This window comes from Strigops habroptila, chromosome 4 (genome assembly GCF_004027225.2).
Source record: "Strigops habroptila isolate Jane chromosome 4, bStrHab1.2.pri, whole genome shotgun sequence".
Lineage (NCBI taxonomy): Eukaryota > Metazoa > Chordata > Aves > Psittaciformes > Psittacidae > Strigops > Strigops habroptila.
In genome coordinates, this window is record NC_046358.1 from 42,846,649 (window position 1) to 42,868,435 (window position 21,787).

Genomic DNA, 21,787 nt, shown 5'->3' on the forward strand with positions numbered 1-21,787 from the left:
GCCCAGTGAATTCAGTATGAGGTTTTTTCCTTCAACTTTAATTGGCACTGGATCAAGCCCTCTGCACACGATCTCCCATTTCTTCGATATTAAATGGATGCTTATGACTGTCAAAAAATGTTTCTCCTTTCAATGTCTATTGAAAGGGAGATTTTGAAAACCATCCTAGGACTCTGCAAAATGAAAATCAGACTTGGATTTGTGTGTCAAATAATAATCTTCAGAAGCTTGTTATATTGCAGATGGAGATTTTAGCTGCCATGTTGTCCTTCTAAAAATAACACGCAGTTTTCCAGTGAGCATGCAGTTAACTAGCAAACCCAGTGCGCATTTATATCACAAAGAATCATCTGAGAAATCCATCTTTATAGGTTTCTGCAATCAAATTGGAAAAACTGTTCATTTTACAGATAAGAAAAAATATTTTTAAAATCTTTAAAAACATGACACATCTAAAAGTCCTTTTATGTTTCACAGTGGAAGAAAAAAAAGACCACAGATGAAAGTGATAATGAATAGACTAAGAACTAATCGACATTTTTTTAAGTGACAATGCTGGCAAACCACAAGACTGGAATGTTAAGGTATTTACCGTAAGCCAAGAGGAAAAGATTTCTATGCATTATCTCCAAGCCAAAATACAATAAAATCCATTTTCAGACTTGAAATAAAATACAATCAAAAGACCATTTGTGACTTTGAGCCCCTGCCTCCTTCTTATGTTATAAAGGATCCCCAAATTTTCCAGCACCATTTTGGCCCTTTTTCTTAAAAGGCAGATACCGTTTAGATAGGAAGGCGCTTGTATGGTTTTTTAGTCCTGATCCAATTCCTACTGTTGCCAGTGGGATATTTTCTGTTGATTTCAGTGGAAAAAAAAAAGAAGGTCCTTAAGTTAAACTTAGTATTCTATATTAAAATGGTTGCTGATTAGAGAGATTCATTTGTGACTGTCCCAGTGGCTTACCAGTAAGTTGACGGGACACTAACAGTGTATTTTTTGAACCAGCTGTAAGGCAGAAAAGCTGAGGTTACTGTTTGGATTCCCTGACAAAAAGCTGCAATTGTTTCATTTATAGGTAAATGTATTCTGGCTATTCCCAGAGTGACCTTGGCAGCCAACTGTGTTGCCCTTAGTGTCAGCAGAAAGAAGGTTGTTGGTGTCAGTGGGCTTTGGATCAGGCTTTAAGGACAGAAAACTTGCTTAAGGAGGAGAACAGACATAATGAATAGTCCTGAATTCCCAGGTTTTGTCACTTACTTAGGGTTTAGAATATCAACAAGACACTCTAAAGCCTGGAGAATATTTGTTGTAAGTAAATAATTTTGATCCCGTATGTTTCTACAATTGTATACAAGAATAAAGAAGAACAAATCTCTCTGGCTTACAAAAAAAAGGCAAGTACTTTATTTATCAATAGAGATTTTAGCTGCTTTTTACACCATTGCAATGACTAAACAAATAGCATAAAATAAACGAAGGAGAGTATAAAATCACTTTATTCCAGCTGGTATCCCAAGACAACCTTTTGACTAAGTACAGAATTAGATGTTTCAAGTATGGCACTTATATAAATAAGAGCAGAGAGAAGGTGATATATTCACAGTTAAAAGCAAATGAACTCTGTTCCTTTGGTATGTGTGTCATAGCTAATTGTAGGTAAATACATAACTTGGCTGGCATAAACCAACTCCATCTTACTCATGCACATATTAGGGAATGAACTGAAATGTACTGATATACTCTGCAGATCACAGCTAATGTAAGATGATTAAGGTCTCTGGTGTGTGTGTGTGGACAGGTAAACAAAAAAATGGCAAAATTATATTCAGCATTTATTGTTTAGCATAACTAATTGATGCACAAACTATGATAGAAAATAGCTAGTAATACACACTAGGAATAAACTCTGTGATTTAGACAAGCAAAATAATATAAGACATCCGTGAGATAGGTGAATGCAGATATCGTTATTGAGCTGTGGTCAGGCTCCTTACAGTGCAATTACCCTCCTTTTAAATCATGCTTACATCTGCACATTGCAACAGTTTCCCCCACCCCACCCCATATAGAATATCCTTGCAGATTTTTAATATGAACATTCTACACATTTACAACAATTAGTCAGACAGTCCAAACTGTAAACTTATCCTAATGATGACCAAAAAAGCTGTTCCATCGACGGGTAACACCCAATCATTAGAAAGAAAAGTAGGAATAATAGTAGCTGTGCTGTAAGGCTAGATCAAGCGTGGGTTTATAGGTGGTTTTTCAGTCCTTTACATAGTACTGCATTCTGCAGCTAGTTCAGTAAGTGCAGATCCAATACCTTAATGGCTTTCTTGGTGGTTTGATAAAATGCTTGCCTAAGCAATGTACCTTTCTCTAATGGTATCTGGGTCTGTTCCACCTGGCACAGTGTTTCAGTTCTGTCACAGCCTCACACATAAGCTGAGTCACTTGACTGAGTCCTGCCAAAGTTGGGCATGCTCATTCTTGGCAGGTCCTTGTTTCTGATTTCGTATATGGATTTCCTTTTTGCCTGTACTCCTCTCACTGCCATTTTGATCTTTCTCCAGCCCAAGTGGTTCAGTTCTGCCAAATTGAGCACCACACAAATCCCACTGACAGCAAACATGAATACCAAGAATACAGTCTTCTCAGTGGGTCTAGAGACATAGCACTCTACTTCTTTAATGCAAGGGTATCTGTCACATTCATACATGGAAGGGACATTGAATCCATACAGAAAATACTGTCCCACTAAGAATCCAATCTCTAGGGCATTTCGAAAGACCACTTGGATGATATAAAATCGAGAAATGCCTTCTTGCCTCCTCATCTTTGACTTTGTAGTTCTGATAGCAGGATTGGGGATTTCCTTCACTTCTAAGCAGTCTGGTTCTGCCTCTTTGGTGGAGTTCTCAGTGTTCTGCAGCACCCCATTGACAATCGTGTTCTTGATTTTCTTACTGTCCTCACGCTTCATGGAATCCTGGTCCCTCTCCAAGGTGAGGAAGACTGTGGAGTACCTCCGCTCCCTCTGCTTAGCAGACTGGTGAACAGAGTATGTTATGAAGCAAAGGCTGGGAGTGCACACCATGATGATCTGGAACACCCAGTACCTTATGTGAGAAATAGGGAAAGCCTGGTCGTAACAAGCCTGGTTGCAGCCTGGCTGCAGCGTGTTACACACAAACATAGTTTGCTCGTCATCGTACACCGTCTCCCCTACAATGGCCACAATGAGTATCCTGAAGATCACCACCACGGTCAGCAGGATCCTGGAACAGAGAAGCCCGTAAGTGCGCGCCGCCGCCGGGAGCTGTCCAGTGCTGACCGAGGCCTGCCGCGGCGCCCCGGCCCGGCTCCTCACAGCGGCGGCGGCCGCCCCGCTCCCGCGCAGGAGGCGTGCAGCCCGCTGTGATATCGCCTCGGCGCGGCCATGTGCGCCCGTGCGAGTCCGCCGCTGGCAAAAATCGGGGGGGCCATCAGCGCTGCCCCCCGCCCCGGCCTCCCGCCGGAGAAAAACCAACCGTATGGGCGGGGGGTGGGGGAGACTGCAAGCATGGGAGGGAGCGGCAGGGGGTCGCTCCGGCGGCGGGACCCCGGTGGCAGCGGGGTCTCCCCGATGGCTGCCCGCTGCACCGTGGGGACAAGGACGGCTGCGTTCGCGTTATCCCTGGGCCCCAGTGGCCTGTGCCGCACACACACACACACACACACGCAAGGCGCACACCGCAGGAGCCCCGCGCGAAGGGTGCACCCCACAGCCGGGACCCATGTGTGCCGCCGGCCCGCTCGGACAGGGGGGATCCCGCCCGTGGCCCCGTAGCTCCCCGCAGCCTTACCTCCCGATCATAGTAGAATGCTGCTGCACGGCAGCTTCCAGTAGCCTCTCTAGAATAGTCCATTCCCCCATCGCTGTTCATCCGGAGACAAAGACTTTGGGAAGCGGAGAGGATCTCTTCACTTCTTCCTTCCTCTCCCCCCCGCCTCTTTTTGAGGAAGATCAAACAAAAGAGCAACGCCTCTCTACCGCCCGCAGTCCGGTGGCGGGAAGGCGGCTGGAAGCGGCAGCCGTGCCGAGGGCTCCGCTGACTCGGCTCCGCTGGGCCGGGCTGGCCTCGGCTCGGCTGGGCTGGGCTCGGGGCCCCGCGGCGGCCGCCACCGGCCCGGCCCGCTAGGTTCGTGGGGCGGCGCGGCGGACCCGCGGCGTGGTGGGAGGAAGGTTGGCTTTTAGTGTCTTGCTGCCTCTAATCTGCCTTTAAGTAGTCTCCGCTTGCGTCACTGACAGGTTGGTGGAGAGCAGCCAAAAGCAGCTCTCGGATTTTCTCATTTTTATTATTCCGGTGAATGCAAATAAATAAATGCGATAAAATAAATGGAATAAATGGAGGAGGAGGAGCAGCAGGAGAAAGAGGAGGAGGAGGAGGAGAAGGGAGGGCGGTGGAAAAGCTGCCCCAGCCGGCACGAGGCTTGTCGTGCAAACGAGTGCCTCTTGCTGGCCGGAGCAGCCGGGCCGGGCCCCCGCGGCCCCGCCCGCCGTCCGGCACACAGCCCGGCGCTCCCCCGGCGGCAGCGGAACGGCACGGCCCGGGAGAGCGGCCTCGCCGGGAAAGGGCGCTGCCCCTCGGCTCCTGGCTTGCAAAGCCGGGCACTGCTGCCCCTCCGGCCGCGAACGCCTGACTGCCCGGGGGAGTCCCAGTGGCTGCTCTGCTTTGGGGCTCTCCCACGGAGCGACTGTGTTTTCTGCCGTTCACAAAATAGCGGTGTCATACGGCAGTAACCTTACCTGTTAGAACCCCTTCTCCTTGGAAGGTATAGGACTTAAAATTGCATCTTTATTGTCCCCCGATTACACGTATAAGAATTACTCAGGAGAAATGAAATGCATATATAGCCATTTCAGAGAATTCTGAGACTGCTGTTGTATTTATGCTAGGAAAGACACCAAACCTTCACACAAAGCATCTCTAAACAGCACCAGAATGAAGTATCTTGAATAAATCCCTGCATTATAATCAGACCACAAATTTTATTCCCATAGACTACTACAGTGTGTTTGAAATATTTTTTATTTTACAGATACCCTTGAAGACTGTACCCGAGACACCACCAAACAATTCCACACAAAATATTGACACCAATTGGAATTGACTGTTCTCTGGTGGAGAAGCATAAAACGTATTCTGCATATTTCCATAAAGATCAAGTATAGCTTCCTACCTGCTGTTCTTTTTGCTCAACTAATTTCATTTAAAAGCAAGACAAATTCTGGTCATTCCGATCATAATGCTCCTACTACCAAACTCAGTAAAATCAGTCTCTTTCAAAAGCAGAACTGCTCAGGCCATCATAAACAATGTAGTCTTTTATTTTCTTTGCACCTCTTTCGTGAACTAATTCTATGTTGCATTAATGATGTGTTTTCTGAATAGATGGAACCACGCTTCATCTGTGCAGAGGGCATCTGTGTGTTTTAGACACCGCAAGGTTTGTTGTCTCTTCAGTTGGAGTGTGCAGATGGTCTCTGATTCACATGATATTGGGTTGGTTGCCTGATTGGATCCCCAAATCTTTGACTTAGGAAAGTATCAAATGAGAGAAGATCAGTGAATACCTCTGCACAGAAATAGGTGGATTTTTCATCTCTCTCAACCAAGAGTCTGTGAAGAAGCATTCAATAATCTGGATTATTTCCTTCCCACACTGTTGGGAATTACTGGTAAGACTGAATAATCACTGGTTTTCTCTAAAATTTGACTGCATTCTCCTGAAAGCTGTTTCTCACATTTCCTGCATTTGTTTTTAAAACCTAGTGCTGCAGAAACACCATAACTAAAAAGAAAGGTTGTTTCTTTTAAGAGGACTGTAGTATTTATCCAATGACCCTGACAACTGAGTGTCTTTCATATGGACCACAAAGCTTCTGTTTGGAGATGGACCTGAAAATGAGAGCAACCAAAGCAGTAAAGGAAGCAGTAATGCATGCGCAGAAAGAGAGAGCAGGGAATATGCTAAGAAGCTAATGATGATAATCCTATTTAGCAAACCAAACAGAGAGGAATAGCCTGTGATTGAAATTATCAAAGAAAGAAGATTTTGGTTTGTAGACAAATGTAAGAATTTCTACAAAGCAAAGCTGTTCTCTAGCACCCGGATAGAAAACCCACTTATCTGAACTTTTAGGACCAGTAAATAAAAAGGAATTAAATTCTGATCATGTCAAACACTGGCCTATTAATGAACAGTTAGTGTTTGCTGTGTGTGATGAGTTCTACTTACTACTGACAGCCCAGCTGTGGAGACATGGAGGGGAAATACCATAAATGAATGCTACAAATGTGTAAGCACTGTTATGAAATTACTTTTGATCTAAATATGGTTTAAAGTTAAATACTTTCAGGTCTGCTTTTACAGGAGTTGCATCTTATTCCAAAATAGCTGGCCTCTCCTTTTTTAACAGTAACCTCATACACCCCTCCACCCCCAACTGTATTCACATGCAGGATACTTGGCCTTGGACTTGAGAAAGTTTACTGAATTTCAAACCTTAGTGAGTTTGGGTAAAAAAGAGTCGTGTCAGTGTGAGACTTTCTTTCATGATGTCAATATACATTTTAAGTGCCTAGAAAACTCAAATGACTTTGATATATCTCAAACTTATCTGTACAGTTTCTGGAACTATGATTTTCTATCCTTAATTTGAGTTCTTTTCAAAAGCTTGAGTTCTTTTCAAAACAGAAGTAATAAGAATCAATGTGATGTTCTCTGAGTGTTTAGTGCCACAGTGAAAGATGTATGAAGAACATAATTATTTGCATTTTCATTATCCATTACATGTATAACAGCAACGTGTGGACTTGTCTGACAAATTGCCTAAATCACAAAGTGCTCATATTATGTATAGTCATGATTGTAGAGAGAATTGTAGACATAAGAAGATTTTCAGCTTCTGAAGGTTCATCTCAGGTTTTACACCATTTCCCTGAATGCTTCAGCCTATGGTAAAGCCAGGATTTGCAGAGCAGAGCACTGCCAAGAATGTTGTGGACGTATATTGCAGTGTGTGGTATTCACATTAGAAAACCATACCTACATTTCATTCACAAGCATTCAGGATTAATAAAGCTCTCCTGGCTTACAAAGAATCATTTCCTAATGAAGCAGCAATACCAGTTTGCAGCAGGACCAAGCCTCCTTTGTTCAATACTTTTATCAGTTGCATAGCAAAGGAAACAAAATCAACTTCCCACTCCACTCATGGGCTTTTGGGTGGGAGGGTGCATTTTTTATTCAAAGAAAATGAGTATTCCTCTACACACAGAATTCAGTATGAACTCTGTTGTTCCTAATAGGAGCTCATATAAGCTTTGCAAAAAGAAAACTTCGGTCTGCCTGTGTTCAAAGATGCCGCTGCCACAATATTAATTTGTGAGAAAATAATGTAAACTAAGTTGATCTTGGATTGGATCTGAGGAATGAGACTATTTGTGCTCAGTTTGGTGCCAAACTGAGGTTAATCTGTCTCTAAGAAGCTGTAGGCCAGATTCTCTCTAAGAAGTCCAGCCCTTTTGCCCTGGTCAGGTTTTGTAAAGGGTCCAGAAAGCAGTCAAATCTCACAGGCAGCATATTCCTCAAGTACGGAGCAGATCAAGCTGGGAGCAGAGATGACACACTTGGCTCTCCTGTCAGACCCCCTGCAGCCTGGATGTGGATGACATGACTGGTTGGCATGAAGAAGCCACATGGCTAGTGCCATACCTGCTATCAGATAGTGTGCTAAACAACAGTATTCCCCTGCTTTGTTGTTTCCTATGCTGAGGTTTACTAATGTTAAAACACAATCCATATCTTGCACAAGATTTTTATCTTAAAATAAAGCTACATATTTGAAGTACTATCCCAATGACCTTCCTTGATGATCTTTTTCTGCAGTTGTTCACAGTGGATCCATAATTGCAGCAAATAAATAAATATCATATTTAGATTCCAAAACTGCACAACAAATAACTATTTCATTATTTTATTACAAACCACTGTTTCCACAAATTGTAGCAAACTGGGGGCAAAGGAAGAGCTTTTAATTAAAATCTGTGAGCTATTACTAAAGAAAATACTGGTTTTGTCTTTTAGAAGTTTTTGTAAAACATGTTGCCCCATATCTGCTTTGCGACTGCATTTCTAGCTAATGTCACAGAATAATTTTCAGTGTTACTTTCATAAATCAGTAAAATTTTATTTGGAGAACTGATAAATTCTCCCTTTCTCCTAGTATTTGTTGTCATCCGTGGAATCTAAGTCATTAGCTACTAAACTGAAAATGCCTTTTTAAGACCTCTCATAGCCATCTGCTACTCTTTGTTTTCATTTGATGCCGTGTGTGTATTAATGAAATGATTGCATGAGATTAGATCTTTTATTCATAAAATCATCTAGGTCATCTGCTTCCACCTACACTTTCTCTCTCATTAAAATGAGCATTTATGCCACATTCTCCCCCCACGGTATGGTTACAATCCTAACTGCAGTCAGCTGCTATGTGGATCTTAGTAAGAAATCCCTCTCAGTGTTTTTCTCTCAGATGAGATTCCTTCAAAAGACAACTCGAGTATTTCACACCACAGAAAGTGTATTTTTCCTATAGTTCAAAAAGTAAAGACTTCCCAAAAGACATGAGACCCAGATGTACTAATGACCTCAATCCTTCACAAAAGAAAGCAACATTTCAAGAACACTCTCATTTTGCTGCCAAGAAATAGGTAGTATACTCTTCACAGCTGGCCAACAGCGCTTGTGTCAAAGCTGTCAATAGCGGGGCAAGCAATTCGGTTCCTTTTTGTGAGGATGAAATACAGCCTATATTTATACGTTTCATGCTTGCGAATAGGAAGTTGTCAAGTGCACAGAACTGAGGATTTTCTGTAATGGATAAGCAGACAAAATAGCCTAATAACCATATTAAGACCCTACTATGCATCAGAGGTCCGTATCTACAACTGAAGATTGCTACAAAGGGAAAATTCTTTGGAAAATCAATGAATGTTACCTGTAAAGAAGGAATAAATTTATGAATATTCACAAGCTTTTAAAGTGAGGGCTTGTAAATTATGCTGAATTTCCATAACTATTTTTGCAGGGGGTGGTTAGTATAAGAAATATTCTTGAGGGGGACAGGTATTAAGTAAATATTCCTCAGTGTTCTGAACTAATGGAATTTAAAATATCTAAATGTAACTGCTTTAACTAGAAAACAAATTTTATGTATCATAATTTCCTAGTTACAGAAGATTTTATTCTCTGGCAGACAAAATCACTCAAGTTTCATGGGGGTCTTGTCAGCAGTCCATGAAGACCTTTTAATGCACAAATTAACAGCTCAAATCAATTTCCTTGGAAATATTTTGGACCTATATAGTGGATGACAATTGCATATACTTCTGGCATATATGCAGATATATACATATACACATATGTATATATTCTTGCAAACTCCTGAGCATAAGCTCCGACTTCTTTGCACACAAGCTGCAGCCAGGAGAAGGAAAACATAATTGAATCAAATCCTTAGGAACTGGCAGGCTCTGGAAAAAAATGTACAGAAGAAGTAAAATATTCCAGTGACCAGACCATCTGCTACCTGTATCTTGATTTTCCCTTTTGTCTTTCCCCATTTTCAAACGAGCATTCACATTGTGCTAAATCAACCATTAATGTAGCTTCATGGATGTCGTGGTTTGAGCCCAGCCGGTAACTCAGAACCACACAGCCGCTCGCTCACTCCCCCCCCCCCCCCCCACTTCTTCCTCCCCCCGCTCCCGGAGGGATGGGGAGGAGAATGGGAAGAATGTAACTCCCACGGGTTGAGATAAGAGCAGTCCCGCAACTAAGGTATAACACAGAACCACTACTGCTACCACCAATGATAATAACGATTAGTGAAATAACAAGGGGAGAGGATACAATTGCTCACCACCCGCCGACCGATACCCAGCCCGACCCGAGCAGTGATCTGGGCCTTCCGGGTAACTCTCCCCGGTTTATATACTGGGCATGACGTGCTGTGGTATGGAATACCCCTTTGGCTAGTTTGGGTCAGGTGTCCTGTCTCTGCTTCCTCCCGGCTTCCCCTCCTCCCTGGCAAAGCATGAGACTGAGAAAGTCCTTGGTTGGAATAAACATTACTTAGCAACAACTAAAAACATCGGTGTTATCAGCGTTGTTCCCAGGCTGAAAGTTAAAAAACACAGCACTGCACCAGCTACTAAGCAGGAGAAAAATGACTGCTATAGCTGAACCCAGGACAATGGACTATGATGGCTTAAGTGTAAATTTGTGAGAAAATCTTGTATGGATTCCCATTATAGTCTACTTTGAGATTCTGTACTCACTAAAGAAAAACCCCTTCAAAAATACCTTGGACATGGAAGACTATGAAGGATTCCATATAACCAGGTTTAGTACACATTGCAAGGATGCAATGAAATATGCACATGCTAACATAATAACAAATTTAATATGGGAATGAAAATGATCTCTTACTGGTGAATAATTGATTTTTTTTTCTTAGAGTCTAGTCTTTTAAAGGTAAATATTACAAAAGATACACAGCCCTATGTAACTGATTAGGGCATTATGGTAAAATATGAGCCAATTTTACAGCCACTATGTCAGAACCAATACAGAACACTCGTTAGACTCAGTTTGGCAAACCTTATTTTCATCTTTTCCTTACTAATCAAAAGGAGTTACCAATAGTAAGTGGACGAAACTCACTTACATTTAATGATAATCATATATTTTTTAAAAACAATCTATATCATAATATCATAGTAATCCTATGATAGTCAATTTTCATGGTACTAATGGCAAGTCCCACTGACTTCAGTGGAGCCGGAATTTAAAACCTCTTAAGATCTTATTTAAAACAAAATATTTTTAAATCTCTAATGGCTGAAAACACATTTTGAGAAAGTTACTGGGTGCTTCAGAATACCCAGCACAGCAAAAACCAAGATCATATAACAAGAAAAAAGAGTCCTCTTCGCAGCATTTTGATGCTTCTTTTATTTCATAGGGAAAAAAAAAATTTATGAAAGATCATGCTTCAGTATTTCAGTATGAATGCATTACATGAAGCATTTTTTTCAGACCTACTGTTTGCTTGGGGTTGTCTACATTTGTCTTCATCTAAATGCTGAATCTCTGTACTCACAGCTGCTTTCAGTTCAGCGTGGTGATTTACGGCAGAGTTGTTTTCCTTTGTTTTGATTGTTACACCACCATATGTCTTCAGTATTCCTGGTGCCCCTCACTCTTGTCCTCTCTGTCCCTATATCATCAGTCTCAGAAGAGAATTCACGTTACATCAAGGCATCCCTTCAGAGGTCAGGCTGAAACAATCCCTTGAAGAAACTGGGGCAGTCAAATGATTGATTTGAAAGTAAACTATGTCAGTGAACAGGAGTGAAAAGCAGGAGCTTAGAATGAAATGCAGAGGTTTTTATCTTTCTGTCAAAGATTCTACAGTTACAATAAAAATGTGTGAAATATATTTGATATTAAATCCGTTACAGATACATAAGGTATAAATGCGTACACGCACATATGCATGTGTGTGCAAATGCGTGCATTTATGCATGAGTTTTATAATTAGTGTCTATTTGTGTCTATTTGTGTCTATATTAGTGTCTATTTGCATGACTGCAAAAAGAAATATGAAATAACATTTAATAAATAATTCTATAGTAACTCCTGTTCTCTAGAAGTCCTGAATAACCTTATTTGAGGTTATTTAAACAGCCTATGTGGGTAGAATATATTTAAATTCCACATGAATTTAGACTCAGGTAAGGTCCTAGGTAAAATCTACTGAGTTATCTTTTCAGTGAGTTTAGTATATGTGGATCAAAAGTATATCTCATGGTTTTAAGAGAAGAATCTGACATAGTTTGTAGACTTCACAGAACATTAAAAAAAAAAAAAATTCTTCAAGTGAAGTTAAGTTTTATAAACATTCAGAAGTGCCAATTTTTAGTCTAGAATGTTTAGTCTAGTCTATAGGACTATACGCTTTCACTGGAAAACACCAATTCATAGACACAGAATAGTTTCCTGGACCCATCCCAATTATGCACATCTGGCATTTCAGAGGTGGTGATTTAAACTGACATTTTTGTGAGTTCCACAACTGTTACTAACAAACAGCATCTACTCAATGCTGTGAAGCATGCTTTCTTTTCAGACTACCTTTGTTAATCTTTCCTAAACAAAAAGTTTTCCAGGATGAGCATTTCATTACATTTTTGTAATGTTTCTATTCCAAAATGGAATAAAATCAAATTTGGACTATCTGAATTTTCTATGAAGCAAAAGCCCTGAGTTTCATAAAGTTGTGATTACAATACTCATGGTTTTGTCCCACAGAAAGTTCAAGTGGTTCAATTCATAACTATATTTTCCAGAATGTACTAGAGATGATGCTGTGGGAAACAATTTGTGATACAGCAAGACAAAAAGATAAATTTAATCTTTCGTAAAGCATTGTAGAAAACCAACAATTGTGCATGATTTATTTATGTTTTTAAGAAAACAAACAAATCAGCATTATGCATAATGTTGCTATGGTATTGAAAGCTGCAGTTTCTTTTTCTAGATAACAGTGAAACCCACATAATTTCTTGTGAAGGTCAGAGATGCTCAAGGGCTACATTGATTTATACACATCTTATGCAAATCTGTCCTCATTTTAACCAGATACTTACTTTGCATTTTAGATTTAGAAATTCGGCTTTGTAGCTGTTTGCAACCTCTTTCACACTTTCCCGTAAGAAAGGGATGACTGTTTTCCTGTGAAAAACATAACCAAACTATCAGTGATTTATTAAAAAAAAGAAAAAAAAAGTTCATGGGACCTTACTCCATGATTTCCGTAATCTAAACCTATGTCTCTTCTACTGAGTGGCAAACAGCATAGAAAGACGTGCCTTTCCTTACCCTATCCACACCTTCTTTACAGTGTTGCCAGGAGGCTCAGTGGCCCGGTGTGGACAGGCTGGTTCATGCACCAAGCAGATGTTTGAGTCACCCCTGGGTATCCTTCCGCTGGTGCTTTCCCAGCTCTACCCTGAAGATCAAGGGAAACTGAAAGGTTCCATTGCCCACCTCTTGCCAGGCTGAACACCTAAAACAGACCTTGAAGAGTAGAATCCACCATTTAAAATGTCTGTTGAAATTCAAAGGTTACAACAGACTGAGAACAGTGTCATATATTTACACTTTAATGCAAATGGATAAATATTTCATGTGTACATTTTAATCAACTATTATTTTGTATCAATTACTAAGATTTATTGTAAATACTACATTTTCTGGGTTTGGGGTTTTTTTTTTTTTTTTCAGGTTTTGAAGCATCTCTTATATTTTCAAGTGTCTGTACCTGTCAGGAACACAATAAAAGAAATATAGAATTTTATTTTCTTCAATCACCCCCTCCAGGATATCTTAATTTTGCACACACATTCCTCAGGGCTGCGTTCAAACCAATAAGGAGGTCATACCTCCTGGCCCAGGACAGTAAACATCTCTTTCCCCATCCATATTTACTGTCATTTTCCTTCTTCAGCACAGAGCCACAATGAAACACGGACTTGCTGATGGAAGCTTGTAAGAACGAGTCAATGGAGGACTTGTCTTATCCCAGAAGCTTTACTTTGCCTAAGAAGTTAGGTTACAGTGAATCAAGAAAACAGAAGGACCATGGCTCCTAAGCTTTAAATTTAATAAAGATTTTCACATGGTTAAAATAGATAAAAATTACACACAGAGCATTTTTTGACAGGAGTTTCAAGGCCTCATGTCTCAGTATGGGCTATCCAGTGTTTTCTTGAAACCAGACCTCTTTTGATGTTGAGAAATAGAGATGAGCAGATTTCCAGCCCCGATTTCAATGTAAGTATATCCATCCTAGATTTTCAGTAGGCAAAATATAGGCAAGTGACTTCAAATATTTACCGGTAAGTACCTGACCTGTTTAAACATGAAGTCAATAATTAGTATGCGAAAAATACATGGATAGATTACTGATCTGATTTGTGTCATTAGTGTTGTTTGATGCATTTTATTATTTCATATATTTCCTTGAAGCAAAGGACCTGCCTTAGGGCAGAAATTGTTTTATAAAGAGAAAAGGCTTACCAGAAAGCTAGTGCAGTGGGGCAGAGAGAAAAATGACAGCCAAGTCCCCACAGGGCTTTAATAAATATTTGTGAAGCATATTTAGTTTAATTACACCAACTAGTTACCAAAGTCCAGTATCATGCTACCTGAAATGTCAGTGCACACTGTTCTGGGCTTGAAGACACTATGTACGGCAAAAATGAAGAACGTGTGAAATCCAAATATGACTGCCACAGAAGCAAACAAGGCATGAAGGAAAACATGAGCTCAAAGATAGATCAATTAATCCGAAGAACACCAACTAGACAGGTGTGTGAGTCATACACACTGTACAGGCAGAGTTCCTGTTGAATGGAAAATACACTTCGTACAGCATATTTCACTGTGGAAGACAGCGCGGCCAACAAGCTACACTAAATTGGGTGGCAAGTCTCCTGCTTGTGCCATGATGATAGAAGCATCCTCAAGCAGAGAACAGGGACTGAGTTTCCCTTTTTATAAGGTCTCTCCTCTCATTCTTAGCCTTTCCCAATAATGTGGTTTTCCTCTGTTTTTAGGAAGATTTTGGGGAAAAAAAAAAAAGCATAGTGTAAAGTAAGACATTGTTGCCAGGCTTTGAAAAACCTGGTCTAGTGGAAGGTGGTTCCCTCTGCCCATGGCAGGGGAGGTAGAATTAGATGAGCTTTAAGGTCCCTTCCAACCCAAACCATTCTATGATACGATTCTATGATTGGTTTTGACACAGTAAATGAGAACTATCCTTTCTTTTCACTGGAAGGGTTGGTCAGAGAAATATATCAAGTGAATATATCAAAATAATTAAATAAACGTTATTTCATTGTTCTTTTCTCTGGAAGCAGGGGAGAAAAGTCTTTCCAGAATTAGGAAGTACCAATATGCTTGCGTCACAGGGCAGTAATGATTGGCCTGCAGAGATGGTATGACCTACCACAGCTTGGTAGGAACAGATTGGAACAAATCAAGTGCATTGCAACCATGGTTATGAATAGCTTTTTAAAAAAATATTTTTGTTTTTAATTAACTGAATGTGTAAATAGGAAAACTAAATCACAATACACATAAAAAAGACAAAGTTAAAGCAGTACGTGACTCAAATTTTAAATGGTCTTCTGTTACTACTTACCACTGCATTCTGAAGAGAATACAAAAGTGCTTCTTATGTTTGATATTTATTATGAAAATCATCTCAGAAATCACAAAGTATACTCAGAGGTATATATCTGTTTTTAACACATAAAATTTCCAGCATTTTGGTAGGCATACGTATTGGGTTTGTGTGACAAGGTTTTGGTAGTGGGGGGGGCTACACTGAGAAGCTGCTAAAAGCTTCCCCCATGTTCAATAAAGCCAACACCAGCCGGCTCCATGATGGACCCGCTGCTGGCCAAGGCTGAGCCCATCAGTGACAGTGGTAGTGCCTCTGAGATAATGTGTTTAAGAGGTGGGGAATACTGCTGTGGAACAGCAGCCAGAGAGAGGAGTGAGAATATGTGAGAGAACCAACTCTGCAGACAGCAAAGTCAGTGCAGAAGGAGAGGGAGGAAGTGCTCAGATGCCAGAGCAGAGATTCGCCTGCAGCCTGTGGTGAAGACCATGGTGAGGCAGGCTGTCCCCCAGCAAGGGAGTTCTTTTCAAGGACTGAGAGCAGGACTGACTGGTAACACAGGTTTTGTTGATAGCCCAGGAATTTCGTTATATACTCTTCAGTGCCATCTGCTGTAATCAGATGCATTCAAAAACCTAAGAGACAATCTAATAGTCAGTCTCAAGAGCTCTGCGACTGGGAAATTATCTAACTCTAGGTTTAGGTCTGTCCTATAAGAATCCAGTTAAGGAATCAAGTGCACATCATCACTAAAGATGAAGAACTTGGTGACAACTATGGCCACATTCTTTCAACTTTTTCTACACTTTCTTAAGGCATAGCAAAATACCCTTTACATGACTTCACACCTGTGAGAATTGTTGCTTTAGTACCACAGCACCTCCTCCGGTCAAACAGTGGCAGAACTGTACCTGCGGGTAGGACTTGAGAGCAGCTGACCATTTCGTTTTCACCCTGTGAACCCAGAGAAGTCAAGAAACAATAATTTCCAAGGTCAGAATGGGAATTGGGTGCCTGGACTCCAAAATCCCAACACTGTAAGACAATGTTGTCTTACATTTTTCTCCTCTACCAGCATTAAAGTTTAATAGGTGGAGAAAACAATAGTTCCATTATGCACTTTTTTATCTTAACACCTTTTCTGCAGTTATTGAAAATAAAATAATGACGATTTTCCTGTGTCTTAAAAGTGTCCAATGTGATTGATTATATCCATTCTGTCCTCCAGGATTTAAACAGAGCCCTAGAACTCTTAAATTATGTGCTAGAGAACAAATTTCTCCTTGAAAAGCCATTTCTTCCAGCAAGACTTGCACAGTAGGTTATTTGTCACAAGATTCGTGGTATATTTTCCAGGAATATTTCTTAAACTTCATGTACTGGACAGGCTCCTTTTTGTCTGTGTGAATGACATGTCATGATCTGGGTTTTATTAACTTTAGGACACTCAAACTCTGACAGGGGCTTCACTGCTCTGGAGCCTACAGGCAGACACACAGAAATATTTCCTATAGAAAAGACCTTCAGGTCTAAATAGGCAAGGTAAAGGAAAAGAAAAGTATAATAAACCTTTTGCCTTTCCATGTTGATAAATTCCTAGCTAATAATACCTGCAATGCATTTCCAGAACATGGAGCGCTGTAGGTTAGCAAAGCACCACCAGCAGTTTGTTGAGTTTTGCACAGCATTATTTGTTATGTGGCATTTGTGGCATTCTCTATATTTAGATTGGCAAATGCCACAAATACCATGACAAATTTAACCAGTGTGAGTGATAAATGTCAAGCTTTTAATAGCACCCACTGTCTCTCTGTCACCATACGACCCTATTTGGAGAACAATCACCATCTCTGTATTATTACTTACAAAAGAAATAGTCTTTTCAGCATTAAATGGCAATATAATTGCTTTGTTTGATATATATAGACAGAATGAGCAAAGGAACTCTGTATGCCTTTTGGCAGAAAGATGAGCCTGCAGCATACTATTCCTAATAATTTCATATGCTGTTTATTTACAAAAATCAAGGTCAGAAGGTGGTTTCCTATTTCTGCTAGGTGCCAGTGCAATGGGCAGAAGTCATGGTCTCAGTTGAAATGAAAGAGCAGAAACAAATTTGTCTACCTAGTTGATGACAACAGCTGATGTTGTGTTTGATCAGAGGGAAAAAGCCTACAAAACTATTGCTGCAGCCATTAAATCACAGAATGTGACACCAGACCTTGCAAACTTATTCTCTACATAACTTTGAGCACTTTTTACTCTTTCAGCAGTATGTGATGTAACCAGGCTATATTTGAAAAACATACCTCAGTGGCACTTTGACTGTACATTGTAAGAAGGAAAAAGTATTTTACATTATCACTAAAAACACTTTAGTTCTGATCTTTTTCCCAAATTCCAAAGTTCTAAGGCTTTCCCTTGAGCAGAAAACTAAATCAGAAATTAACTTCTGTCTTAGGAACCAGGCTAAAAAATATGTGCAGTTTTGTATTGGTCAAATATCTCTGTGATGTTTCTGATCTGAAATATTTGTCCTTCCAACTTCAACTATGCTGATTTTCTAAGGGATTACTCATGCTATGTCATACAGCTGTGGTCTCTGAAAGTTTATATCAAGTCAGGGATATACTTCTATTGCAAAGTTAAAGAGAAGACTGAGAGAAAATATTTGTATGCATATATATGCATACATATGTGTAAATATATTTTTTTATATATATACTCACATGTATAAATACTTATACATTATACAGAAAACACTTTGGAGAACCCTGAACCAAATGCAAGAGAAACTATCACCAGCAATAGCATAATCACTCATTTTCCTACATATAGTGAAGATATCAGTTCGATGTAAGTCTCTTTCAAAGTTCATTTGATTTAGCTGCCAAAATACATGGGCAAAAGATCAAAAGCTACTGCATTACTGTGGTTTGTCTGGTTGCCATATAGAGCTGAGCTGCACAAGAGAGCACCAATTCAACTGAAAATAAATCTAAGGTTATTTCCACACCAGTAAGACTAGTAAAGCCTAAGAGCATTTTTTAAAACTGTGCATCACATATTGAAGGTTTTGTAACATATTAAAGGTTTTGTTTTTTACAATACATTGCATTACATGTTAAAAGTATATCTGGGCATTGTTTAGTATCTTGTAATGGACTGTGACATTTAGTGAGTCATAATAAACATTAAATACCTACTATATATTCATTCCTACAAATAAATATGTGGCTTTTAAGAAATCATTGAACTCTTGTAAGAATAAAACAACAGATTGTATTTTTTACAATTTGCATTTCTACATACACAAACAAGCTGTCTGCTATGAGTTCAGTGTTCTAATTATGAACAACACAGTAATAAAAATGAATTCACAACAATGCTGAATTAGTAACTGAATTGGTTAGTGATATTAATTTCAATAATCATTTGCTCAAATTGTCAGATTAATACTTCAGATGATAAAGTCAGAAGTTCAGCTCAAGAAAGGTGTTTTCTGTTTAGCCTCTAACAGAAGACTGAGGAGGAGATGATTCCCTTTAATCTATTACCCAAAGATTACAACCACACAGTGGCCATGATTTAACTGGTGAAAAACAATTTTTTCTTGTAGGTGCTGTTCCTTGATAAAGAAGGATCTCCCAATGTAGGTGCTAAATTCAAGACATAATTCATGCTTAAAAAGTATAAAGTGCTTTTTTCTTATGACTTGTTCAGTGGTTTGTCCTTATAATCTGCTGAGTTTTCTATTTCTGGAAGAATTATTCTCCCTTCTGACTTACCAGAAAACCAAAGCATTGTAAACATACACACACATGCAGTTAACTTTAAAACATTTTTAGAAACCAAAAATATTTGGTAAAAAAAAAAAAAAAAAAAAGACCCAAAGTACGTATTTTTATTGCTTAAGATTAATATTTCTTATTTTGTTTATGTTAGGGGTTTTGGTTTTGGTTTTTGGTTGTGTTTTTTTTTTTACAAAATAGAGACAGCTTTTGAAGACAGAAGCCTGTCCCCTGAAAATAATTTATATAATCAATATTAAAGAATTGTCATGAAATTCACTGTCAAAATTCATCTATTATATAAACATTAGGATATGGCTTGAATTCCCTAAACTTATCTTTTGCCCTTGATAGCAGCTGCTGTAAAATCCCTGCACTTCTGGATGCTGTGGAAGATGTCTCCACCCAGACTGGCCCAGCAGTATGTGCCTCCCAGACACTTTCCTTCCAAGAATGAAAGGAACCAGATTTTTCACCTGCTTGCTTTCTCATCTCAGCAGAGGCAGCCACAACCAGCTACAGAGAGCTGGGGCAGAGGGAGGGGTACGTGGCAGGGGTTGAGGTACTGCCGCAGACACCCATTTCCACTCTCTCTAGAAGAGCTGGAGCTGCAGATCTTCGCCACTGCCCAGGAGGTCCTTGATTTCCCTTTGAACGTTGCCTTTTTGCAAAGCATCTCCACCATGTAGCTCATAACTTGTTTGGGACCCTTTGGAATGAAAGCTCATGTAGTCCTCATTATCACTGACAATACCTTTTCTGTTTATGTAAACCTGAGGGCCTTAGAGACTCAGAACTAATCTTTAAGCTCTTTCTTACTGTTTTGCTACCTGGATTTTATTGGACACCTTTCCAGACTTACTATATTGTTAGCATGTTATGAAAATCTACATCAATAAAGTTTTATGCTTTTCCACATCCACTTTTTCCCCTGCATATATATATATACACATATTGCCTGCTAAATTAATTTCACCCAACGTTACTCACATAGGACAGCTTAATCACAAATTAATTCCTTCTTTTAATTACATATCAGCATAATATTTTTTCCAATCATTAACATGGCTGTATGTTGAGTTTGCAAGTTTCAGCAATGGTAGTCATCTTCAAGAGTAATTGGTAGCACGTTAATTGTCCACATTGCTTCTTTCTTGAGGTAATGAGTGAGATTTACTAATCACTCATTTTTAGAAATGATTTTTTTTTTCCTTTTACTTGTGTCTTGACAGAGCTTCTGTCACAGGACGCTTCAGGGTGGGACTGGGTTCAGCCCTTACTGGAAGAAAGCATCAGTTTCTGCGTTGTATTCAGTTTATCCAATCAGCAGAGAAAAGGTTTTTCTCTATTCTTTTGCTATTGTTGTGTTATTATTGTAGATTAATCTGTCATACATATTTAGAATCACTAACGTTTTTAAGTATAAAACCTTCTTATTCTGCATTTTTAAAATAATTATCACTCTACAGAACTCAATTATTCAAGCTAAAAATTTTTATATTGGTGCTTTGCCTCAGGCTGACTTTTTTAAAGCTTTGGCTAAAACAGCCTTTTTAAAGAAGACTAGTGCAAAGTAGACAACTCTATCAAATTTATGACTGTCCTACCAATTTTTTTGGAAGGAACCTTGAAGCACTAACAAGTGTTTTCCGAAACATCTCCTTATTCCCTGTCAAAAACCTCATCTTTTAAACCAGAATCACAGGATTTTCAGATTAGCACATACTCCATATAGATATTACAAGCTTTCTGTCCTGCTCATAATCCTATCCCTCAATACTGCTTAAGTGCCAACATGCTCCTCAACCTACAAGAGTTTTCTCTGAGATCTGCCGATCAGGCAATGGTGGTAATACTGCAAAACCCTTCAGGCAAAAGCAGAAGTACTGGGCTGACTTGCCCTGGCTACCAGAACAGGCCATAAGATTTTGTCCCTGCTTGTCCCTGCTCTCTTAAGTATTTTTAAACACTCTTTAGCCCTTCTTACTGAACAAAGCCTCTTTCTGTAGCTTAAAATCATGTTAGACTGACTTTCACAGGACGATGTCCACTCCATTGTGTGTAGAGAGCAACAAGGAGCTGCAAAGTCGAACAGGACACTTTGGTGTGGCAGATAGACATTTTGTAATGTATCCACACTGCTTCTCAAAATCTACTGTCGTGGTTTGAGCCCAGCTGGTAACTTGGAACCACGCAGCCGCTCGCTCACTCCCCCTCTTCTTCTTCCCCCACTCCCGGGGGGATGGGGAGGAGAATCAAAAGAATGTAACTCCCACGGGTTGAGGTAAGAGCAGTCCCGTAACTAAGGTATAATACAAAACCACTACTGCTACCACCAATGATAATAATGATTAGTGAAATAACAAGGGGAGAGGATACAATTGCTCACCACCCGCCGACCGATACCGAGCCCGACCCGAGCAGTGATTTGGGCCTTCCAGGTAACTCCCTCTGGTTTATATACTGGGCATGACGTGCTGTGGTATGGAATACCCCTTTGGCTAGTTTGGGCCAGGTGTCCTGTCTCTGCTTCCTCCCGGCTTCCCCTCCTCCCTGGCAAAGCATGAGACTGAGAAAGTCCTTGGTCAGAGAAAACATTACTTAGCAACAACTGAAAACATCGGAGTTATCAGCGTTGTTCCCAGGCTGAAAGTTAAAAAACACAGCACTGCACCAGCTACTAAGAAG

General features: G+C 40.0%; 1 protein-coding gene across 1 annotated transcript; it reads right to left on the reverse strand.

Annotated features, from left to right (window-relative positions):
• Nucleotides 1–1,482: 1,482 nt before the first annotated feature.
• On the reverse strand, nt 1,483–4,386 carry GJD2 (gap junction protein delta 2). The gene is made up of 2 exons (XM_030484748.1): nt 3,853–4,386; nt 1,483–3,285 (listed from the first exon to the last, which is right to left on the reverse strand). Exons 1-2 carry the CDS (start codon nt 3,921–3,923, stop codon nt 2,442–2,444), a joined length of 915 nt encoding a protein of 304 aa, XP_030340608.1. The 5' UTR covers nt 3,924–4,386; the 3' UTR covers nt 1,483–2,441.
• Nucleotides 4,387–21,787: the final 17,401 nt, after the last annotated feature.

What these genes read in the sequence shown, in the direction of transcription:
- GJD2 (XM_030484748.1), bottom strand. Translation starts at nt 3,923, where the DNA reads ATGGGGGAATGGACTATTCTAGAGAGGCTACTGGAAGCTGCCGTGCAG. An exon ending in CATTCTACTATGATCGGGAG is followed by an intron (nt 3,286 to 3,852) that starts GTAAGGCTGCGG and finishes TCTCTGTTCCAG; the next exon opens with GATCCTGCTGACCGTGGTGG.